Raw genomic sequence first — 23,932 nt, 5'->3', positions numbered from 1 at the left:
AGAGAGAATGCAAGAAGCAGAAATACGGAGCAATGAGAGGGAGAAAGAGGGGACACTGTCATTAATCTCTCTTTGGGAGCTCATTAGAGTGAATGAGCCTGGCTCCGTGGCTGCGCGGCTCCTGCCGTGTCTCATCTCCAGTTATGGATGAGAGGTAATAAAGCAGCACCCTCGCCTCTCTGCCTGCCCAATAACCAGCGCCTGCCTGCATCAGGCCCCGGCCAGCCACAGCACATTAAACCAGAGCTTGAGTGTGTGTGTGTGTGTGTATGTGCTTGTGTACACATGTGTTTATGTGTAAGAGAGAAAGCTTTTCTGCCTCCGTGTTTCACTTGCTTGTCTCCCAAAACACTGCAGCAAGCTCTGTATATTCTTATATTTGGGAAGAGAACACCACATCTCCAGAGACAGTCCAGTGTTGTTTTAGTATCGTGATCACAAAAGACATCATTTTAACTTCTGTGATTTCTTCAACATATTTATTTATTTTTTTGAATAATATTCAAATAAAATTTTTAAAAATAAATATTTCACTATTAAAAAGCATCTGACATTGTACATTTTTGGGGCTGATGGAACATGAAATGGTCTGGACATCAGCAAATTTCCATTACATCATAAAGTAAATAAATATACAAAATAAGCTAACAAACATAACATGTTTAAATTTTTTAATTGTGTGTGTTTTCTTTTTAATTGAATAATATTTATTTATAGTATAAGTGCACTAGGTGATAACAGATTTTCTCGGTACAGGGAAAGACAATAGCACATGTGCTGCAGATGCTGGGGACAGAGTTTAGGGCAAAAAAAAAAAAAAAGCTGCAATATTTCTTTAAAGTCTTAGAAACTTCCTGAACAGATTTATTTTTTGTTTAGACAAATGCCAGATTAGAGCACATATTGCATTCTTCTTCTTAGATAGCGATGTTTTGGGTTTCCGCTGCGGAAAATATTCCGGGGCTGGCTGGGAGTACTTGATTTGATTCCCACTAATTAGAATGGACACGGCGCAGATCTGGCAGGATTTGATTGTGAACGGGTCTAAAGTTTCAGGACATATCTCACAGGGGATCACAGAGCTCATTTGAATTTCAGAAATGCTGGTACTATCATTATCATTATTAATCTTCTTATTAAATCCTAAATGGCACTTTTGTGTTTCAATCAATTTTGCAAATCCTGCCTGAGGCTCAGCAAGTGGATCTCGCTCTGGGAGGAGAAACTGAGGAATGGAGGGAGAGAGAGAATGAAATCATGGGGGGACAAAGACAGAAGGGGAAAGGGTGAAGAGAGTAATTTACCCCCCACATTGTCTCAAAGAAACAGAACCATTGTTCGTCCACACAGACGATAACAGAAACGTATCTGTGTGAATTCAAATGCAGCTAAGAAGTTCAGGCTGAATGATACAACTCACAAGTAAGGAAGCAGGAACTCACATGAGGCTAAAATTGGCTTAAGAAGGTCACCGCAGTATTAGTGGCAACAGTAGTGGTGCTCTGAACTAAAGCAATAAAACAAACAAAGGCTCTGAGCCTCTCTGTCTGCTGCTGCTCTATAGCTGTGACTCCTGACCCTGATCGGCCCAGGCAACTTCTGCTGTATTCACGCTCTAACACCGCTCATTTTACCAACAACAAACTCAGCCCCGCCCCCTCATCAGTCACGCTGCTCCCCGCCAGCGGGGGGCCAATAAGCACGTCCCGTCTAAAAGAAGCGGCAACAAAAGGGGCACAATGGGCAGCGCGGCGGGCCTCACCCAGGCCCCACCGTGTCCGTTTCGCTGCTGCTTTGTCATGCTAATAGTATTGAGTCGCCGAATACAAAAAGACTTAATTTGTGATTATCGTTCAGCCCCACAATTTTCTAGCTGTGTGTACGCCAGAGTGTGCACTTGTGGCCTTGGCAGTTTGTGCAGTTAGCTATTTATGAGCACTGTAAAATAAGCACTAGATGAATAAGGTCCACACTGTAACAGTCTGTGTGTATAAGCTGTCAGTTGCCGAGAATCATAAGAGAGAGGAATGAGCCCAGATGTGCTTCTAGTCAAAGAACAAAAAAAGATTATTGTAAGCTGTCTAAAAATGTGGCCGTTTCCCCATGATAAAATAAGTGCTTTTTCAGCAGAGCGAATGCAAGCTTGTTGTGTGCTCGAGGTTCAAAACCTAGCAAAAAACACACAGAGTTCATTATCCAAAGCGAAGATTAATCCATTGGCTTCAGGATGGTTTTCATGTACAGCTTCGTCTCTTGTACACTGTGAGATTAAGAGCACAATTATCCAGGCTTAGGTCTAACAAACATTCACAAACCCATCCTCTGACCTTATTCAGTCTCCCGGCTTTCCAGCACTGTCACTCACTAAGCACACTAGTCGTCTGTTCTAAAGCCTTAACCATGCCATTATATTAGAAAGCTCAGTAATCTGTGGCTTCACACACACACACAGACACACACAGAGCACTTTAACATGCTGATTACAAAAGCAGAGAACATGAAGTCTACACATAAATCAGTTCATATGATACATCTGGATAGTTATCCCGTGTGAAGTTTAAGAGCACTTAGAGTATGAGACTTACCGAAGCGAGTGCTTTCCCCAGTGCATCTCCAGTCTGAGAACTTCCAGTTGCGTTACCTCGGTTGGATGCAGCTGCAATGACACAATACAGAATGACTTTATACTGATAGACCATAATGAGAGGGTAAGGCACACAGTATCATCTACAAACATTCTGATTTTTACCAACAACTGGGATGATCCAGGCACTTAAAATATCTTGTGGTTAAGAAAGCCTGGATAAAGCCATCATGACCAAAATAATCTTCCAAGCATCTGGTGGATTTTGGAAGTGTGTGCTCCAGCATATTTGGATTGTATTCATTTATTTTTCTGTGGTAAGGGTGGGGGGGGCATAGCATATCTTACCCATAACTCCCTCTGTGGTGTTGACGGGTGGGGTGTGGGATGTGGTGACGAAGGGCGAGCTGCTTGCAGTGCTGCGGTGGAAGCTGGACATCGGTGGCAGGCTGGCATTGATGTCCGTGGGGGACACTGAGTGTGGGGGGTAATTCTATAAAACACACACACACACACAAAATTGTTGTTGTAAGAACTGTTAGGTGATAAGTGTACGCTTGTGGGAACATCAACACCCTCACAGCTTTGACTTTAATTTGAAGGTATACTTTGCAAAGTGTAAGCAGTGTGAAGAAGTGTGACATTCTCACCAGGCGGTCATGAGAGTGCAGGCTGCTGTAATTTCCTGACTGTGGCATGTGAGATGAAGATCCTCCCAGCATTCCCCCATAAGCCGGCTGGCTTATACCACTGGACGAGTTCCATTGGTCAGAAGAGTTGTGGGTTGCGTCTGATTAATTAGAAAACAGTGAATTTGAATACAATCACATAAGAGTTACAGCACTTCAGATTGTATTGAAGCCTTAATCCATCTAGCTCAAGCCAAGACGTTGAGGTAAACCATAATGACAAATTTCCACCATAAAACGTGCTCATAAAAGGGTTTAAAAATGACATAGCACTGAGTTGACATGTGAAATCAGAGCAGGTGCCGCTCCATGGTTTATAAATGAACAAAACTTCAGTTTTTGCATTAGAAAGCCAGTCTTATACCATGAACATACTAATACTACTAATAGTAAGCCACTTCAGTGTAAAGCCTCACATTAAAGGCTCTCAGCCTACCAGCATGTATGTGTATGACTCTACACATGCACTCTAGAGATGAAAGCTACACAGCATACAATAAGAACGGCAAACACTTACCGAAAAAAGTGCTTGTAAACATACTGCTGGGAGGTTTGGAGGAAGGATAGGAAGGAGACTCTCTATTGAAGTCGTCTGAATTGGGGGATGGTGCATACACCTGGAAAAAAAAAGTGGAGATACTGTTAAAAAAAAATAAATAAACAAAAAGAGAGAAAATACAAAAATTTCTGTCTAAACTGATTCTTGAATTACAAACAGAACGTTAAAAAAAAGTCGAAACTCAAAGACAGCACAAAAAAATGTACAGCAATGTTGTTAGTTTACACCACTGAACTTATCCAAACAGTCATAAACAGTCAATATACAAGTTATGTCATGTAACAGATGGTTTACTCGGATGTTGCGCTGAAAACGAAAAAGGATTATGTTTGAGGTATGAGTGTGTCTGTGTGTGTGTTTGTGTGTGTGTGTGCTTGGTTATGTGGGTGTGTGCGTGCTACAGCTTAATTGGAACACAACAGAATGGATAAGCATACACGCAATACAAACTGTTTGTTTTTCAGTGTATGTGTGGCCATTTGTTTGTATGTGCTTATATGTTTGTTCATGCATGTACTGTACATATGCGAGTGAGCGTGTGCGTGTGTGTGTGTGTGTGCTTGTGTGTGTATTTTAGGCCCTCTGGGCTCAGTTGGGTTGGGCCAGCAGTGCAGTGGTTGCAGCTGCAGCAGTGCCCGTCCCAGAAGAGGAGGATCAAAGCCACCCAGAACCCATAATGTAGCTCTCTGACTTCATCTACTCCAGATGGGGCCAAACCAGCTCCACACACCACAGAGAGAGAGAGAGAGAGAGAGAGAGAGAGGGGGAGAGCAGAAGAGAATGGATTGAAACAGGAAAGAAGAGTGAAAAGGGGAGGAAAGGCTAAGTACCGCTGCCGAAAGAGAATCTCTCTCATTATCCATCATTACGTGAGACAGGCATAACTCAGTGCAGCCACAACAACAGTGTCCTCTGTTCACCTGCCACATAAGGGGCTGATTGCATCGCCATGTTAATGAAAACCAATCAGTTTAACATGAACCAGATGGGCAAGGTGACTTGCCCATTCAAGATGGGCTGTTCAATGTGTTTCGCATTCGTTGCCGAGGCAAGGACCTGCCTTTTAGCTCATCAGTGCAAACACAAGACGTCTCAAGCCATGCACATCAGCAGCCAGAAAGATAAATCCTACTTGATTCATTCCTATTATTATAAATCCACAATTTCCTTCCTTTTGACAGGCCCATGTTTCAAGTCGGAGATGAAGAAAAAAAAAAAAGAAAAAAAAAAGGCTCGCCTGATTTATCCAAACTCACTTTTGTGTCTGTCTTATACCTCTACATGCCCTGGAGCTGCATCATCAGCATCTAAAGCCCTAGTCTTCAGACAGCTTATCCAGCAGGATGTGGCTAAGCACCTTGCTGAGGTAGCAGTGTCGTGCCATGTGATTGACTGTGTGTGCTTACACATGTGGCCCGGCCAGTGGAAGTTCCCCGGGGGAAGTCAGGTCAAGGCGGAGCGTCAGATTTGGGCTTTGACTAACCCTCAGGGCTCAATGGATAGCATATGGCTGAGGATAATGCTAATTGCCCTCTTTAGCTTGAGCTAACCAGCCGACCCATTAATAAACCACCCCAAAACACCGGGTGCCCCACACTGGCACCACCAGGAGATGGAAAGAGAGGGTGTGTGTGTTCCCTTTGACCAGGACATTAATTAAAGAGCTGTCAATCATCTCATACACTCTGATCTAGACACCCTGTAAAAATTTCTTTCGACTTTGATCATAAACACTAAACCACTAAGCCTAAGAATACAAAATTATCTTAGAGCCACTGGAAAAAAAGAAAAAAAAAAAGTATTAACAGCAGCCTTAATACAACAGTAATGCCGGGACGGCGTTCTGACGGATGATCATATATCTGCGGTTTTATTTTTTCCCCCCGTGTAGTTGAAAAGTGTGCCAGATGATGTAAATAGGGCAGGGTTCCTCAGTGTAGCGCACCTTCCCTGCTCCTCTCCCCGTCACACCTCCCTTTGATCTCCGCTCGACACACATCACAACACCGCATGGAAAAACCATTAAGCTGTCAACATACGGATAAACCAAATGACGGAGGTTAAAAGACGTAAGAGTGAGGGGAGGGAAAAAAAGAAAAAAAAAAAAATCATCCTCTTAAAAATAAACGATAACGGAAGGCAAAAACCAGGGCAATGCTGAAGAGAAACCCACACAAAACAGCGCCGAGCCGCAGGGCTGCAAGTGACAACAGAACATCCTGTCTCTGCACGTCACTTGTTTGGAATCAAACTAAGGCCCGAGGGCTTTCCTTTTCAACTCCCATCTCACACACTTAGTAAAGCAAAAATGCATGCTGCTCACACACAATGAGCCCCTATTGTACAGCCGCACAGTCCTGACACAACATGCATGACATTTAAAAGCCAGGTTCTTTCGAAATCACCTAAATGTTTAAAGCCAGAGAGGGATCCAGGTTCAACAGGTACAATTTTAAGTCTGTTCAAGAAAAAGAAAGCAGGATCCAGCGTTTTAATAACTGACCACTATTTTTTCTGGCAGACTTGAAGGTCAACATTTGGTGTAGTTTTCTGGCAATACGAAATTGCAGAAAGAAAACAACAAACGCTGCTGTGTGACTTGGCCTCTCTAGAACTCCATGAAGGTCTTAAAGCAGCCGAATCAAAGCGATGTGCTATGTGAAGCTTGATGAATAATGAACCTCGGGTTTTTTTTCCCCATCATTGTTTATCTTATTTTTGGTGTACAAACTTATTAAAAAAATAGATGAAAGGGACATTTTATTGGGAAATTACCAATTGTTTTGAATTACAAGGTTAAACTCTGACCCGCGCAGCCCACATGCTCCTCATTTTCTCTGTTGCAATATATGCCTGGAAATACTTAATATAAAAAGATCAAAGTAGGCTTTGTGCTGCAGGAACAAAGAGCCTAATGGGGTATGTGTAATGGGCTATGAAGACTCTGGACTTTGTCAACTGCCTCAAGAAAGTGAATCCCTCAATGCTGAACACGTAATTAAATTTACATACAAAAAGAAAAGAGTTAACTTACAACATGGTTTGGAATATATATATATATATAGTTTAATTCTTAAATTTAGCTAACAGATGGAGAATTCTCTTTTGTGTGTGTGTGTGTGTGTGTGTGTGTGAGAGAGAGAGAGAGAGAGACTCTGCTTGGAACTTTTCTCCTCTTGTGAATTTATACACTCTTTCATCGTCGCTCTCTATCGCACACATTCTCTCAGTTCATCTGGCTTGCTTATTCGTAAACACACACACACACACCTCCCTCACGCTCTCTCTCTCCAGTCCACTGTCAGTGAGACTCAACACCTTGCCTCCTGAAGACAGCCGTCAGATAGCGTGGTGTGTGCCAGTCCGAGCGCAGTGTGTTTTACTCGGAGGCACACGAAATAAAGTTTTCAGAGGAACGCAGGAATCAAAGGCTCGGACTAGTGGGGAGGTGGAGGAGTCCCATTAGGCTCCCTGTAGAGTGAAGAATGCCTGACTGATTAAAAACAGATGGAATAACAGCAACGCTGCTGCTCCCAGCTCAATTGGCAAACAGGAAAGTCTAACCTCAACAGACAGCCTTTTTCCCTTAATCATTCCCATACTCCCACTTGTTATTACTCCGAGCAAGTATCGGTGGTGACCGAGCAGCCATTTGAAACTCGTGAGTACGTTTACACGCCGCCGTACTGACACGGGTCAGCAGAAGTGAGAATGCAATGAAGAGAGAAAATGCAGCGATCTGAGACGGTGTTAATTTAGAGCACTATGAGTGTCCACCTTACACACTTAAAAAATTACGACACAGAGTAAGACTCGATAACAGTGATATGATTAATATCTTCTGCACTTAACACACGTGGTCACAAGAGGCTGATTAGATGTTTGTCACGTTTAATATATATCTTAACATAGATTTCACAATATGCCATTCGCCTGTAAATCGAATTATTGTAAATATTTTTGTATCTCTAATCACAGTTTGGTTCAAAGAATTATACTTTATCCACAAAATCCTTAGTGAGAACTGATCATGTTCTTACTGATGTAATGGAAACATGTCATAAGGCTACACACACACACACACACACACACAGAGAGAGAGAGAGAGAGAGAGAGAGAGAGAAAACTCTCAGAAGCATACAGCACTAAGTTTTCTCCATGAGGCATCAAAATCCAAAGCTAAGTATTAAACATAAACCACACACACACACACTTTCCTGCTCTCCCTACTGAGAAAAAGCTCTTACCGATTTCCCGTTGTAGTAATACATCAGAGAGTTGCTGCCCATTCCAGGCACGGGGTAGGCGCAATACATGATAACGCTTCAGCTTCAGACTGAGCAACGCTCAGCAAGTGCACCGTCTCAGAGCAGCACACGACCACGGAAACCTCTAACGCTCCCTAGGCATACATCCAGCCGGCTCGACACACACTTATTCCTTCAGCCTTGGCCTCTACACATGGATCTACTCACAGAGACCTTATGCAAAGCGGGGCTGAACCATTTTAGCCGGCGGTTAAGGGGGAGGGGCCTGTGTCCCCTAAGCTTCGTAAGTGCTGAGCCAAAAGGAGTGGAGAAAGAGGGAGGGAGTGAAAGGGGGGGGGGGTGTGGTTTAGCGGTTTTCCAAAAAAAAAAAGAAAAGATAATTCAATGGGGGAGGGATCAAACACAAATGAGTAAATGTAGCTAAGTAGAAAATGAGTAAAAGAGTTGATTTTCACACAGGAAGGAAAAATCGTCTGACTTAACACTGTGTCACTATACTAAATAACTTACACGCAGGTTTTATTCCTGAGACCATTCATCTCCTTCATGTCAGCATTTTGTTCTTCCTCACCAAAGACTTTTCACTCACTTATCAAAAGAAAAGCAAAGCAAAATTGTTTAACTACCTGGTGTGTGTGTTTACAGGCCATGTACTGGAACATGGCTTCACACAGAGTTTGTTCTGAAGCGAACTTTGTAGTCAGTAGTGTTGTTTCAGTAGGCTTCCCGCCATGTGGCCATGGAAAACACAGCGAGCAGTTGAACACATCCAACAGCTGCAAGGGACTCAGGCCTGACAGCAAGCTCACAGCGCTGCTCAATTTCCTCACACACATACACACACATATACACACACACACACACACACACACATACACACACACACACACACACACCTCCCTTTCTTTAACCAGTCCTCAGTTCCCCTCGAGGGCCTCTCATACACAGCCATGGGGGTTACAACCCAAACAGTCTCTCTCTCTTTCTCACTCTCACACACACACACACACACACACACTCTCTCTCTCTCTCTCTCTCTCAGGGAGGAAAGGGGGGAGCCAAAGCTGTGGACAATTTGAGGTAGGAAGAGAGGAAGAGGTAAAAAAGGAAGGACAAAAATGGAAATGGAAAAGAGAGAGAGGGAGAGGCCGAAAGCGAGAGAAAGACATCTCCTGCTGTGGTGAGGAGGGAGGGAGTGCTGTGTGCTACGGCGCGTCCCTTTAAAGCCCACTCTAGCCAGACCTGCTCTTTCATGTGTCTCTCTGCAGGCGTGCTGGCCCAAACACTGCCCCCTAGACCCATTCACAACATTACTGTTATGGAAAGATGAAAGACGTCCCGCCATCCCGCCCCCTCTCTGAAAACGATACTTTATGTTTTCCCCCTTAATTCCATTATTATTTATCCCTCTTTCTTCTCCGAGCGAGTCTCTTTTAAACTGTTCCAAGGCCGTGAAATCGACAGGCTGGTACCGTTTTAAAATCTGGAGTCATTTCAAGTTGATGCTTTGAGGGAGAGTGCCATGATAGAAGTGTGTTTGAAGGCTCCGAAAACCAAGTCCAGATAAGGAATGCACCACCAAGAGAAGAGACAATGAGACAAAAAAAAAAAAGAAAAAAAAAAAGAGACTTGGACACCCCAAGCAGAGAAAATCGTGGACATATGTCCATATTCTTCATAATATAGAACTGTCTCATTCTGATGGGGTAGAAAATGAGGTTAGTGCATGAGGAACATATTGTTCCATCGACTAGTGTCAAAAAAAATGCGGCCATGTTAAATTTAGAAGATACCAACTACTGCTTGTACTGAAGAAAAGAAGAAAGAACTAGGAAGAAAATGAAATGATACAAAAAAATAATAGGAAGAAGTGACTAACTAGGAGCTCATAGACATATCCTCAGCGTTCACAGTATAGAGGTGCTTTATTCTCACAGGGTTGAAAAGGAAGTTGGAAAATTTTTGGACCAGCAACCATGGCAGGCTTGTTGAATTTGGCTGCACAAATGAACACTTGGTGGCACCGATACACAGCACTAGCTGTAGGCTTGTAAAGACAGGATCCACCAAAGCCAGAGACAGTTAATTCCCAGTCGTTCAGCGTTTCAGTTCCTCGGTAATGACTGCTATGCCTCAATGTAATGCAGCGTCATCAGTCTGAACACATAATCAAACCCACCACAACATATACAATCCAAACGCTTGTGTGCGATCACATCACGACTGCACAGCACTCTACAGTGACAAATAAACTTCCCAAAATGGTTATAGTGAAATCGTTAACGTGTTACAGGTTTACACAGAGAGCTGTTGAGGGCTGTTTCAGCTCTGACCTGCCCCCTAGTGTATACATATGCAGCTACGCATAAAATCTAACTCCGACTATGCCGCCTATTTCTGAACTCTACTCCTAACAACCCTTTTCCACCAGCAAGGTCCTGCAATTGTTCCGGAGATTACGTGCCAAATCTGGAATTGTTCCATGAATTTTCTCCACAAAAAAGCTGGTAATAGTTCCGTTCCAGCGCCGTGATCAGATGATGCTGATGTGTCCAAAAATTTAGCCAATAATAAAGCATGGTGGAATGCTGCAATCATTAAAAAGGCAATACTAATTATGAACCAAACACAGTAATACTAAAAATCTATTTGTTAGTATTTGCTGTGTATTAGAAAGCTCTGATCTCAGTATACATAACAGTATCAGCTCTTATCCAGGTGGAAATGAATAACAGTTGTTAAAAAGGTCTGCTGGTTAGGAAAAACAAAGCTGACACATTAAGTTAGTGGTGTGTAAGCTTAATAATCATGGCTGACATGTATATACGTATATGTACACTCTAGTCAGTCTCGCTATACTATTACATGTACACACACACACCCTAATAGTGGTCCAGCTGCCAAAATAAGACCCAGACCCAAGAACCAGATGTTTCTTCAATCAGCACAGACATAGGTCCAATAATGAAATTTCTTTTTTTCCATTATTTGTTTTCTTTAACCCTTTAAACTCCAGGATTTATGAGCAGGTCCACAGTTACATTCCTCATTCTAACTACACAGTTTTATTGATGAATACTATGCTTTTAGTGAACAGAGGAATGCTGTTCACTAGACTACACTGAGGCAAGCTCTTTCCATTTCAGTCTTCCTCTGAGGCAACTTGTGATAAATGACCTGCTGCTCTTAAACACAAGGGGACTGGAATAAATAGATATCCAAACATGGTTCTTATGTAAGGTTGTTGTTACACGGCTGAAAATCAAACCAAAACTAGGATATGCTACGACATACCTCGCAAACTGCCAAGCAGTTAGTCCATGTCTGACCTGTCTGTCACTGAGCCAGTGCACAAAGGAAAGCAGGATGAAAACCAATTAAAATGAGCCTCAGCCAGTTACCCAACATCCACCTGCCGTCTGGCCTAAAACTTCATGTGCAGGTACGAAGCAGGCGGCGCAAGCTTAGCAACAGCTTCCTATCCATCACGGCTCAAACTAATCAGGGGCGGATTGTTGATAGAACAGGCTTCTGGTAGCAGAATCGGGGACATCAGCGTGCACTGACTCAGGTATGTGAACATGTATCTGCACACACATCCTCCCTGCATAAATAATTTACAACAGAGTGGAATGTGAGTAATGAGTCTAATCTCGTGCTCTCTGTTCTTCCAACTGATTTTTTTTTTCTCTCCCCTGCTCCTTCTCTCTCCCCCTCTCGTAGATGAAAGCAGCATGGGCCTGGGCTGTTTGTCACCTCCATTATCTGGGCTTCTCTTGTCAGTGGTAAATTTCAGCAGCCCAAATCCAGATAAACAGTGGTGCTCCCAGAGGTGGTCACATCTCTGCTCAGGATCAGAGCCAGTCAAACCACAAGCATCTATCTAATCACTTATCTGATGAGCTCATCTCCCTCCAGACCGTTGTGTATACATGTGTGTGCCTATGTCCCTCCAACATGCACCCAAAAGCATAGTACCCCCATACACTGCCCCCTGCTGGACTTATAACCTGATGACCTGCAAGCAGAGACGTGATGACTCACCAGAGCTCTGGAAAATTTGAGACGGAATGAAGTATAAGCATGATGCACTCTCTAAGATACATACAATTTCTGTCATGTAACAACTCCATAAGAAGCAGCTTTTGTTGGGAAATACGCTTTATTTTATTCTGGTTTTGACAGAAATGTAAGACCAAAAAGCCCACAGCACTGATGAAGTACAAAACAAAAAGAAGAACAGAGATTCTTTAAAGAACAAAGAGCAGTGGCCACATGAAAGAAGCACATCAAACCTCAATCTCTGGAGTTATTCTTACACAGCTTTAGTGGGCCGTTTTATCCTGAGGCTTGTCCATCTCTGCAGGGCCTGCTCAGTCAGGTCCTGACCCTGCATTAGGGTCCCAGCTTCAAAGAGACGCAGACACACACGCCTGCAGCCTGCACATGCTGCGGCTGCCTGTAGATGGCTGTCTAGTCAAAAATCCAGCTCAGTATTTGTAAAAGGAGGAGCTGCAGTTGACACTGTACAGGAAGTACACACGCTTTACACACACACACACACACACACACGCCTCTCAGTGTCATTAGATGCAATGTTAAGGAGGAGAACTGGGTCTTTGTTGGCTTCCCCGCGGTCTAACCCTCCTCTCTTCCTGAAACTGTTTTCCTGCTAAGTGCAACTTGCACCCAAACAAGGGTCTGAGTGATATGTCAAGAGCAAATGACAATCTTTTTGTCATTCACAGCCAGGGTTCTCGCTTGCAAAAGACCCAGAAGGGAGTCGACCGTGTAAGTCGCGCACCCACCCCCACCCCCCGACCCGCTCTCACTCATACCCTAAGTCCTCTCCTTTGGCTCATCGCCACATCAAGCCGACAAGCTGGTGACAAGGGCGCTTAAAAAAGCCTGGACGTTTACACTGCTCCAGCCTCACAGTCATGCACAAATATTCTACAAGAAATCTTCTCTTGCCCACAGCATCAGAGATGCTGAACTCTCCCCTTTCACTCTACATCAGACAGACAGTCAGGCTGGGTCCTTCAGCACAGGTGCCCAAACAGCTGCCTGACAGCAGCCGCTGCTGACTGACTGGCTACCATGACACACACTCCCCTGCTGTATACTCTCTCGCCAACTATGGTGTGTTTTCACTAAACACGTGTCCGTGCTGGTGTTAGAGCGAACGTTTTAACGAACTGTCCTGTACTTCAGCCTGGTTCTCAAGCACACCCAGGGGTGGACAGATTATTTAATGTACTAGCTAGAGTAAGTAAAACCTTCAATGTTCTTGTCCAGGCCTGTATTTTAGAAACCTATTAGACTACGGTTAAAAATGTTAGCTAATGTAATGTAATCCCACAATCGCCAATTGTCAATCCCACAAAAACGCCTGACGTGAAGTTGGTGTTTCAATCCATCCCAAACGAGGTCAGGGTTCTGTGCAGGACACTCAAGTTGTTTGTGCTCAGTGGCATGGTCATGCTTATGCTAAAACAGGTTTGCGCTGCACATAAATAAAAAACATTCTAGACAACTGTGTGTGTTTCTAAATGTGTGGCAACAGAAGATCTTCACATGAGTGTTATGGTTAGGCGGGCACATACTTTTGGTCATAGAGCATGTACGACTATTATATAGCACCCTCAACAAAAAGTCTACTAGTGTTTGGGAGTTACAACAATTATGTTATTTGTGTCTGGCAACCATCTTTATTTTCTGTCGACATGAAATAAGTAGGGGAGTTATATAAGCTTTTTCATGCTGAACTTTACTTGACTTGGTTTTCTCAGTAATTCCACATGCCTGCGTGGTCCAGGTCCGAGGAAAAACTCAGTCATCACTGCATGCTAATTAATAGGTAAATCATCTACAGTCAGCGATCACAGCCTGGCCTGTGTGTAGTGCTGGGGGACTGGGAACATTTCACAGCACTGGAGTACGGTGCATAAAGTCCATCACTTATGTTCATACTACAAGAATATTCATTTTGTCGATCATTAAGGAGCTGTTTTATTTCTTTGTTAAGACTTCTTGCCCTAATAGCTTGGGCTTGAAATCTGCTTTTCCTGGGCACCATGGCATAAAATTTTAATGACTTCTGAGTCTTGTATCATCTAACATCAAATCCTTCAGAATCTATACACAACTGAACAAAAATATCATGCAACGTGACAAGACTTTCCTTTTAACTATGTACCATTTATTCAGTTATTCACACCTTTTTATGATGGTCATGTGTATAACTTGAGTTGTTGCCATGGCAACAACACCAAGTCCCTGACCTCAGTCCTGTTCTGCTGAATAAGAACTGTCACCAGCACATTAGCTGTAGGAAAGGGATACTCAAATACTTGCACCTTCAGACATAATGATGTCTAAGGACTTTATATGCTGCAAGACATACTAACCCCAAAACAGGAACCTAGTGTTATTCAATAATACTTCACACCATCACTCAAAAAAATTATTGGCCTTAATTTCAGATCCTACCTCTAAATGCATTTCTACACAGAAGAAGTTTAGTATCAGCTAGTAAGTTTAGTGTAAAAAAAAAAGGGGGGGGTGGGGGGGGCTTACTATAGCTGGTGTCCCCTCTCCATCCTGAAAAAACCCTGTACACAAAGTGAACATGGCTATAAACATTTGTAAATTCTCAATCCGTCTCGCTTCAGCCTCTTCCTCAACCTTAAATCTTAAAACTGCCTCTGCACTCGATTACAATGCGGATGTTCCCATAAATATTTACATTTGATTATATATATATATATATATATATATATATATATATATATATATATATATATATATATATATAAAAACTTCACATTTTCACACCAGCCCTTACGAAATGTAGACGAGGCTAAAATGTAAATAGTTAAGGTATTTTTAGGTGAGGTAGGAAGAGGTAGCGTAGGTGTGGGGGGAAAGAAATAAATAAGAGTGTGTTCCCTGTGGAGGGATTAATGATGGGACGCATTGTGTTCATTTTGTTTATCAAGCAGCTATTCAGGCCTCTAGTGGGGCCCTGGTGCTTACACAAGCAAAAGCTTTCTCAGGCATCTGCAGCTGCATTCCCGCCATACAGGTACCCTGCAGACTGCGCTCTCACACACATGCACACACACACACACACACACACACACAGCTGCCCCGGCAACACAGCATGGCTCTGCAGGTGTGCGTGCTCGCCAGTGCCTTCAAACAGCCAGATTCCTTATGCATCAGAGGATGCTTCAAGCGCATGCTGCTCACACACCACTGTCCACGACTGACACACCGACTCTCCCCAGAACACCTTCACACGCGGCTCGGTATGCAGCCCGGCCTCCAACCAACTCCCACGTCCGTCCCTCACACACTCTTGAGGAAGTGAGAATACGTTGAGCCCTGGTGTCTTATCGCTGTTAAGGACTGAGGTACAGAGTGCTGCTGTATTTTATCCTTTGCCATGTCACTGCTTCACCCCGTTCTGTATTGGGCGTCTTTGAGTTATGAGTCACACAAGTGCACCTGCGCCCATGTGTTAAGCGCTGACAAATAAAAGCCTAACGTCCATTTACACAACAAAGAGACGTATCCCGCAAGGCAACCAATCTCTCGTCCCCCTCCTGTTTTTCTCTCGTATTCACACTACTTGCATAAGCCAGAAAGTGCTGCATGTTCTCCCATAATACCCTGCACGCACTCTCTCTCTGTTCAATGCAAACTGGTATTCAAACACAAATTTTGCAGATGGAATAAAACACAAAAATCCTCCACAACTCCGCCTTTATGTCCCATGCTTGACTTTTTTTTAACGGCTGGAGCAATGGTGCGGCACGCATTTATCGAAAGACACCAAAAGCAAATCCCATCACCATGTCGCCCTTATCAAAGGCCCGTCTTTTGTTCTAGGAGGGAAAAAATCCCTCTGTAAAAGCACTGAGAAAACTCTAACAAAACCAATTGCTGCTACTAGCGCCTTAATGGAGGCTTTCACCACGCGCCGGGCTTCCTCACAATCAGCAGCTGACTGTGTGATTGATGCATATTAATGAGGCGGGCGGCGCAGGCGGAGGCAAGCTGAGCTCCGCACTTCCTCTGCATCCTAATGGCTGCTGCTCTGCTGTGGGATTATCGCCCATGGAAACTTTGCCCAATTCGCCGCTATTAATCTCTGCCTGTCCTCCTGTTCAGGCAACATAATGACTAATTAAACATCAAAAGAGCAGCAGTGGGGATGGGCCATGACAGCTCACGGCCCTGAGACTGACTCCCGTGAGACCCAGAGACAGAGGAGGCCTCTGAGTCGCATGGCAGAACCACCAATCAATCAGCCATCCTACACACACCTCGCTCCTGCAGCCACACTCAGTAAAACAGGCCTGATTAGCAAAACAGTGGCAGCCCTCATGCCGCGCACGCACACACACACACACACAGAACACTCAGTGCTTTCACCGTGGTGAAGGATGACTTTGAAGAGACAAAAACAAAGTGTATCCGAGGGCTGAGACATCAACAGCTTTTATTAAGTATGTCTGTGCATCTCTGAGCGAGTGTGTGTGTATGTGTGTTTATAAAAGCAGACTGAGAAAATGAAGCTCCACTCACAGACGATGGCAGGCCAGGGGGAACCTTGCGTACTTTCTTTGTTTGTAGAGGATCTGAGGGGAGATGAAACAACATTAGGAACAACAGTTGAAAAAACACTTTGAAAAAGACTCGGCAAAGCTGTATATTTGTATTATATCTCAGTGATATCACTAGACTAAAAGCATATGAAGCATCAAGCATTAGTAAACACATTGTTTTCATGTTGCATTAAAGGGGCGGTGTGTCATTTTTAGAGCCCTCGGCTGCCTGCGAGAGGAATTTCAGTTGTGCTGAAAGTTTCCCTATAAATATAAAACAAAAAAACGAATGCAGAAACTAATCGTTTTCAGCGCACAGCACGGTATTTTTTCCAAATTATATTTTTTTGCAAACATCCCAACCTGCCTTTCTCAATGACATCACAACCAACATCCTGAGAGGAAGAGGCAGATACGAACCCATAGGAGAGGAGTCCTGGAGAGAGCGTCGTCGAGGATTGGAGCCTGTGAAGGAGTAAAAAGGAGCTGATGACTTTCCGGCTGTGGTCACAGGTCCTGGGCTGGCCAACCCCATGTCTGACCGCAAAGTGGACTGCAGGGAAACAAATAAAACATTGGGGGCATTTAATGAAAAGGGCAAACAATCCCTCAGATTACATTCAATTTTTTTTTTTATTCCAGAGCACAATATTCTCTAACCCGAGAAAAACATCATTATTCAAACAATGAAAAAAAATTATTTTTCCTGATTACAACTAAAAACACTGTTTGACTTTCGGTTTTTCTTTACTACATCTATTTTTAATTCCCTTTGGAGCACTCTAATTGATGTGGCCATGTCAGCAGACTCAGTTAAGTCCAAGGAGAAATCGATCCAATCAGTCTGACCTAGCGATTGCCTTTGCTCCAGCCCTGGATGAACTGTTATTGATCAGGTGTGATCGGGGACCTGGGGCTCATCCTCACACAGCCGAGGACATGAGGCCAGGAGAGAGACGAAGATGAGAGGATGAGAGAGGAGGAGAGGGAGTGAGGGAGTCTGGAGCGGTAGGTGTGAGTGTATGTGTGTTTGTGTGAGTTATGAGTCTCAGAAGCTGTCGTGTCCTCTGAAACACACATGGGCTTAATTCGACAAAGCGGCTGTTACAGAACCCACGGATCTGACAGACAGAGCCACCAACCCACAGCCTGAGAGCCAATTATGTGAGAGAGAGAGAGAGAGAGAGAGAGAGTGCTAACTCAGAGTCTGATAAACAGGAGATTAGTGTACACTCCTTCTTTGGTCCTCCTGAAGCGTGCCACATCTTAAAGTGATATCCACTTGAGCGATCTGCCCCCAGCAAACTGGGTTAAGAGGACAATTACATCCACGGCCCAATCAGCTTAATGGTTTGGAAGGTTTAAGAATAAGGAATGAGGAGAGATACTAAACATCAAAGCACAGCTATAATACACTCACAACACAACATGAAATAAAAATGGCAATCAATCTGTATTGTTAAACAGAAAAAGGTTGAGAAAAATGAAAATACTGACTATAGATGTAATGTATGACGAGTTAAACATGAGTTTCAAACCTGAGTACTGTTTCTGCTTGAGTTGTGTGTATTATTAGTTTTATTTCATAAAAAATGATCATCTTCTATCACAATTTGCGTGCACAGCGTGCAACCAAGACAAAATAACTCCGCAACCTAAAGCCTTGCTGACACGTGGTACACTACACGGAGTGTTTAGCTACTAATTTCAAATCAAAGTCAGATAGAAGTCGCAATCAAATGCCACGGGGGCCACGGTGCAGGATTGCTGTGTCCGTACCCAAGAATAGCCAGATTCCTGATTTTAGCAGATTAAATTGAAGGCCATCAAGTCGTGTGAGAATCAGGGCAGCCTCTCCTTAACTGCAGGAGAAATAAGGGGGGAAAGAGACTCTCCAAAGTGACAAGCTGTCACAGAGCCTGGCACACTGACATTGACATGGTACAACAGACTGACTAGTGCTGCCTTTGTTCAATGATATTAAATCCTCACAGCAATATTAGCAGTTTGTCATTTTGGCCATGAGACAGGCAAAAGACTGCTGCGTTACGATGAAAGAGCGGTGGAGGACTAATCAAAGAAAAGAATGGATTAGTCTGTAGATGTGAAGATTCCTTACACAGAATCACCTTTGTTTCAGAGTAAAAAGTACGCTGGATTAAGACAGAATAAAATTAAATTATAGATGAATAAAGGCTAGGCATCCATTATAGCACCGTATTTTGAGCAAAAAGCAACAAGAAATCACCCCTGAGTCGTTAGAAAGCGATGCTATAGAGTCAGTGTCTCCTACGAATTAGCGAGTAAGTGAATATGTTATAATCTGAAAATTCATACAGCTTCTCTATAGTTCTCCACCCCTCTGAATGATCGCCTTCTTCTGTGAAATGTCAGGCAGATTTGTGGGGATAATGGCAGTCATCTGCCAACTGCAACCTGCAGCATTAATCAGTCTAATCCTCCTCACGGGAGACCGGCCCAGCACTTACCTTCAGAGTCGACAACCCGACTACGGCAAGCGCATCCCTGCTAACACTCCCACTCAATCAGGTGCACTTCTGCTCACATGTCATTTTATTGTTTTTTTTTTAGATGGAGGTTTTAACTCACTGCACAGCAAAACAATACAACCGTCATACAACTGTCCCCCGTACGACCATAACTCAGAAACGTGTAAAGGACAGAGGCGATAATCAGAAGGAAAATTATAGTGTTCAACCTCTGCTCTGTCATCCTGAGTGCACACCTGCTGCAGCGTTCAGCTGGAAGTCGTACAGATTATGTCAATTACCTCTGCAGTTTTAAACTTACATAAATATTTTAGACCCGATGGACAGATAAGGATATACAATGTGAAGCATAATATTTTACTGACTACAGATATTAACTTATATGCCATTAACATGGAAATCTATGAAGGAAAACCTGGTTAGAGGTACAACCTGCAAATACTGTTCTTCCTGGAGAAATACAGGGGCTCAGCTGGCTCAAACAGTTTGAATATGTGACTCATTATACGCAAAGTGATCTACATCATGCTGAAATGATGCAATAACATCTCGCTGAGTGAAGCACAGAGCCTGTGCATGATGACAAACCACATAAGCAATTGGCTGTTTAGTTTTTTTTTTTTTTTTTTTTGGGGGGGGGGGGGGGTCCTGTAACCGATTGCCCCTCTGTCAAACACTTGAGCGACTGCTGTTTCCTTTAAGTCATTACTATTTCTATGATGTTGAGGACTTATTGATAGTCTCACAGGATTTTCCATGATCAATATAGCAGTTCTGCAGTCCTACATTCTTCCCACATTCTCTCAGGAACCAAACAGCTTTTTTGGCCTTCCTGTTTTTCTTCAGCGACTAGACAAACTGTGTGTGCGCCAAGCTCTGATCTGTGCAGCTGCAGGCCAGCATAAATTCCCTAGTTCCCACACCGAAATGTCTGAACTGGCATTCCCTTTCAAAAAGCTCTTTTATGAATGGAGCAACAGCTCTGGAGAGCCCGCAGTGTTTTCACTCGCTCTGACTAGCGCCATTCACCCGCCTGTAACCGCATGCTGCATGGCTAGCATTTAAAAGCATGCGTGTGTGGCTCTTTTAGTTATTAGCGTTCAGACCGGGTGAAGGTTAGGTAAGGGTCATTAGGTTTGAAGCCACCAGCTAGGGTTAGCCTTAACCTGTAGTGATTAAATAAGCTCCAAATGTTAGCGCTACCCTAGTGCAGAAACAATGCTGATAGAGAACACTAAGTGTTAGGGGTAAAGAAAAACATCTTACACAAACCAAGAGAAGTGGCACAATGAGAGCACTCCCAGACTAACCTATCAGAAATAAACACAGACAGAGAGAGAGAGAGAGAGAGAGAGAGAGAGAGCGCAAAAGAGCAGCTTGCTCACACAATCCTGCCTTTGTTTAGAACATCTGTGTGGTTGTGAGCCTAGAACTGGCCCAGGCTCAGTGACCCTGCATTAATGGAGGTGCTGAAAGTCATATTCCTGCTCGCCAGCCAATGCAGCAGCACTCTCCTCTTTCTCCTACAGGCCTGTTTACACACCCTGTAATCACTTACTCTCACACACGCTGCTCCTTCTCATCTCCAGCCCACTGCAGGCCTGCTGAGGAAAACACTCTGCCACCTACCTCCAGCTGTATAAGCGCCTGGACAGTGTAAGTGCAGTTACCTAAACTTTAACTCAATCATATCACAAAAATGGCCATAAAATCTAAAATAACAGAGGCAACACAGGACAAGAACGCTGTACTTTCACAAGAAACGGCTAATTGACTGATATTGCAAATGACAGCAACTTACAGACTTTTTCCAATTCAGTGAAACACTATAGCCTCTTTTCCAGTGTATGCTTACATCTGCCACATTGTGCCACTGTGGGGTCCTTAACGTTGTTATGGTTTATTTTTCCATGTTTTGTAGTGCTCAGTAACTACAGTAATGACTTGCATGTATCAGCAAATAGTGTACCATATTCATGATAAATATGCAGTAGTAGTTCAAATATATGTAATCAATTATACTGTGAGCTGAGACATGGGCTCTGTGATCAAAATCATTTCAGAGGGACTTAAAAAGGGTATCTGTTAAAAAAAACAACAGTGCAGCCATGCAGTAGTGCAGATACGCAGTGTGAATATAACGGGCATAAAAAAAAAAGTAAAAAAGGCTGAGACTAATCATGTAGTGACAGTTTCTGCTTCAATGATTTAGTCTCCGTAAACAGGATACAAGATAACAGATAAACATGATCAATTTGAGAATGAGGTTTTTACCTGACATCCAGAGACACCTGGCTCTCTGCCATATGCAGAAAATGGAGGCCTCTCAGATTTACCTGAGAAGAAACAGAGAGACAGCAGACTTTACATAAAATGTAGATTACTGTAATGTAATCAGCTTTGTGTCCCATAAGACTACAGATAATCAAAGTATACACACATATTTTCAAAAGGTATGGGATCTTCCAATGATACAGTCAACATAGAGATTGTATTACAGAAAATCCTCTCCTTTAAAACACACACACACACACACACACTTTTGCCTTGTTGCTAAAAGCCAGAACATTCATATTCTAATACTAAAGCAAGGACAGATTTATGCCAGGGCTTCTTGCATGAGGTTTTTTTGACTTATTCTCATATCAGACACATTATTCTTCTGTTCAGGTCTGTCCAGGCTTAAAGCAGTGCTAAAAACCTCAACACTTCGATCCGTCATGCCAATACGGTGAAGAAAATACAGAGAATACAGCTTGGATTAGCTACATTGTATTAGAGGAAACGGAGTATATAAGCTCTCCGTTAACACAGCACCAGCACGCTATAGCTACCAAACTCAATGGACTAATCCTACTGCTCAATACAGGACACTTAATAGTGTGTAGCAGCCATTATGTCCTACATATCCTACTGAGTGCATGTACATAAAAAGCAGAGTGGTAATTGGGATTCGGGCAAAATTTGGCTCTAATGACCTCTTGTCTGATCTGATATTCTGCTGTTTGACTTGCTGTGCATCCTGAGATGTTATTCTGCTCACAGCAGTTGTAAAAAGTGGTTCCTGTCCACCGATCCGGTCATACTCTAACCTCTCCTCAACAAGGTATTTCCTCCCACACACTCAAGGTTGTTTATTCTTAACACCATTCAGCTTCTGAAACACTAAAATTAGCTGATCTGGCACCAAAAACCATGCCATGGACAAAGATGAACTGAAACTGATTCTATACACTGTGTTGCTGCCACGTGATTGGCTGGTTGAGTAACTGAGCAGGTGTACAAGTGTTCCCATTTACGGGCATGTGAGTATGTCTCCTCTGAGCTTGTGGAAATAACTGCTTAGGAGTGTACGGACCCAGAATGTAACAGGCTTACCCGTAATTATAAGAGTTTATATATTATAACAGATTTTGGAAAAATCTGTGTACATTTAGCAATCCGTGTTCTCTCACGGATGACCGCCTTCACCCGAACCATCACGCTACCACGCATCCAGAACATGAAGCAGCAGACGCGACGCTTCCCCCAGTGTCACTCACTCACTCTTAGAAACAGGAATGCTACCTAGCAGTTGAAGGATCCATTAAAAAAAAACAAGTCTAGCATACAGAACACATGATTCATGCACTTCACCAAACCTAAATTCAGCAGTTTTACTCAGAGCACAGAAAACCATAAACAAGAGACTCGTCCTGCAAATAAAATGATAAACAACTTGACCAACGTCGTACATTATACTAGCTAGACTTTCAAACATTAGCAAAGCAAACACAGTGTCGAAGGTAAATTCTGTTTATTTCAGGGAAATGGTAAATATTTGATTTAAAAACAACACATGATAAGAAATATTTGGTATACGTCGTCTTTCCTGATGTGCACACACAGACAGACACAGGTTTGAGGTGGAGGCTGAGGCAAGCCGGTGTGTGGCTGTGCTGGGATCAGGTGTATTCCACTACGTGTCTGTCAGTTCACGTTTCTTGCTACTTGGCTGTAAGGTCTCCAGGCAATCAGGTACCGCGGTTTAACTGAAAACTACTTCCCCTTGTGGTGTCAAACTCTTCTCATTGGATACAATGCAATATTTCTGGGTTAGCACTCTCTCCTGCATGGGAAGACTGAGCTTAGTTGTGGCTAAGCTACAGGAGCGTAACACACAAGCCACCGCACGAGACCGTGAAACATCTGTTTACAGAGACTGCAAAGGTTGCAAAGCCTCTCTTTCCCTGACTTCCTGAGCTGCTACCCAGCAAGGTTTGGGTTTCTGCGCTTGTGTCACTGACATGTACACAAATATGCAGACGATCTGCAGATGCACTTAGGTCCAGCGTTGAAATATTCAGTTGCAGCATGTGTTTTGTCACACACACCCTGTACGCGCTGAATAATTTATAAGGCCATGTTGTTGTTTCAAATCCTGAGTGGGGCAGCCAGTCATAAAAAAACATCCGCTTAGTGTGTCCCTCCGCACAGCACACCCACACGCACACTGCTGCCCTCCACGCACCATAAGGCAGCCATGCGTTGAAAACTGCCAAGGGACTTTAACATCACCGGTTCCCACAGGAACTGAACGATAAACATGCGTTTAACTGTTTATCGTACCAGCATGCATGGTCACCCAGAGCTAACTGCAAAGGCACCTCCCAAGGGTTACTTCTCTCTGACACACACAAACAGACATGGGGCAAATGACTGCCCTTA

General features: G+C 43.4%; 1 protein-coding gene across 3 annotated transcripts in view; it reads right to left on the bottom strand.

Annotated features, from left to right (window-relative positions):
* Positions 1-23,932, bottom strand: part of tcf12 (transcription factor 12) — an 85,068-nt gene that overhangs the window by 13,388 nt on the left and 47,748 nt on the right. For 2 of the 3 annotated variants that reach the window (XM_058381867.1, XM_058381868.1), the window contains exons 6-12: positions 21,500-21,561; positions 17,136-17,268; positions 16,696-16,748; positions 3,791-3,890; positions 3,235-3,374; positions 2,933-3,077; positions 2,586-2,656 (exon numbers count right to left, since the gene is read on the bottom strand). In XM_058381867.1, the coding sequence (XP_058237850.1) occupies positions 2,586-2,656; positions 2,933-3,077; positions 3,235-3,374; positions 3,791-3,890; positions 16,696-16,748; positions 17,136-17,268; positions 21,500-21,561 (704 nt within the window). Of the gene's footprint in view, positions 1-2,585; positions 2,657-2,932; positions 3,078-3,234; positions 3,375-3,790; positions 3,891-8,079; positions 8,320-16,695; positions 16,749-17,135; positions 17,269-21,499; positions 21,562-23,932 lie in introns of those variants that run through there. The other variant, XM_058381870.1, reaches the window with a different exon arrangement.

Source organism: Hemibagrus wyckioides, linkage group LG27 (genome assembly GCF_019097595.1).
Source record: "Hemibagrus wyckioides isolate EC202008001 linkage group LG27, SWU_Hwy_1.0, whole genome shotgun sequence".
NCBI classification, from domain to species: Eukaryota; Metazoa; Chordata; class Actinopteri; order Siluriformes; family Bagridae; genus Hemibagrus; species Hemibagrus wyckioides.
The sequence above is the reverse complement of the archived record's forward strand: the minus strand, read 5'-3'. Positions and strand labels throughout refer to the sequence as shown.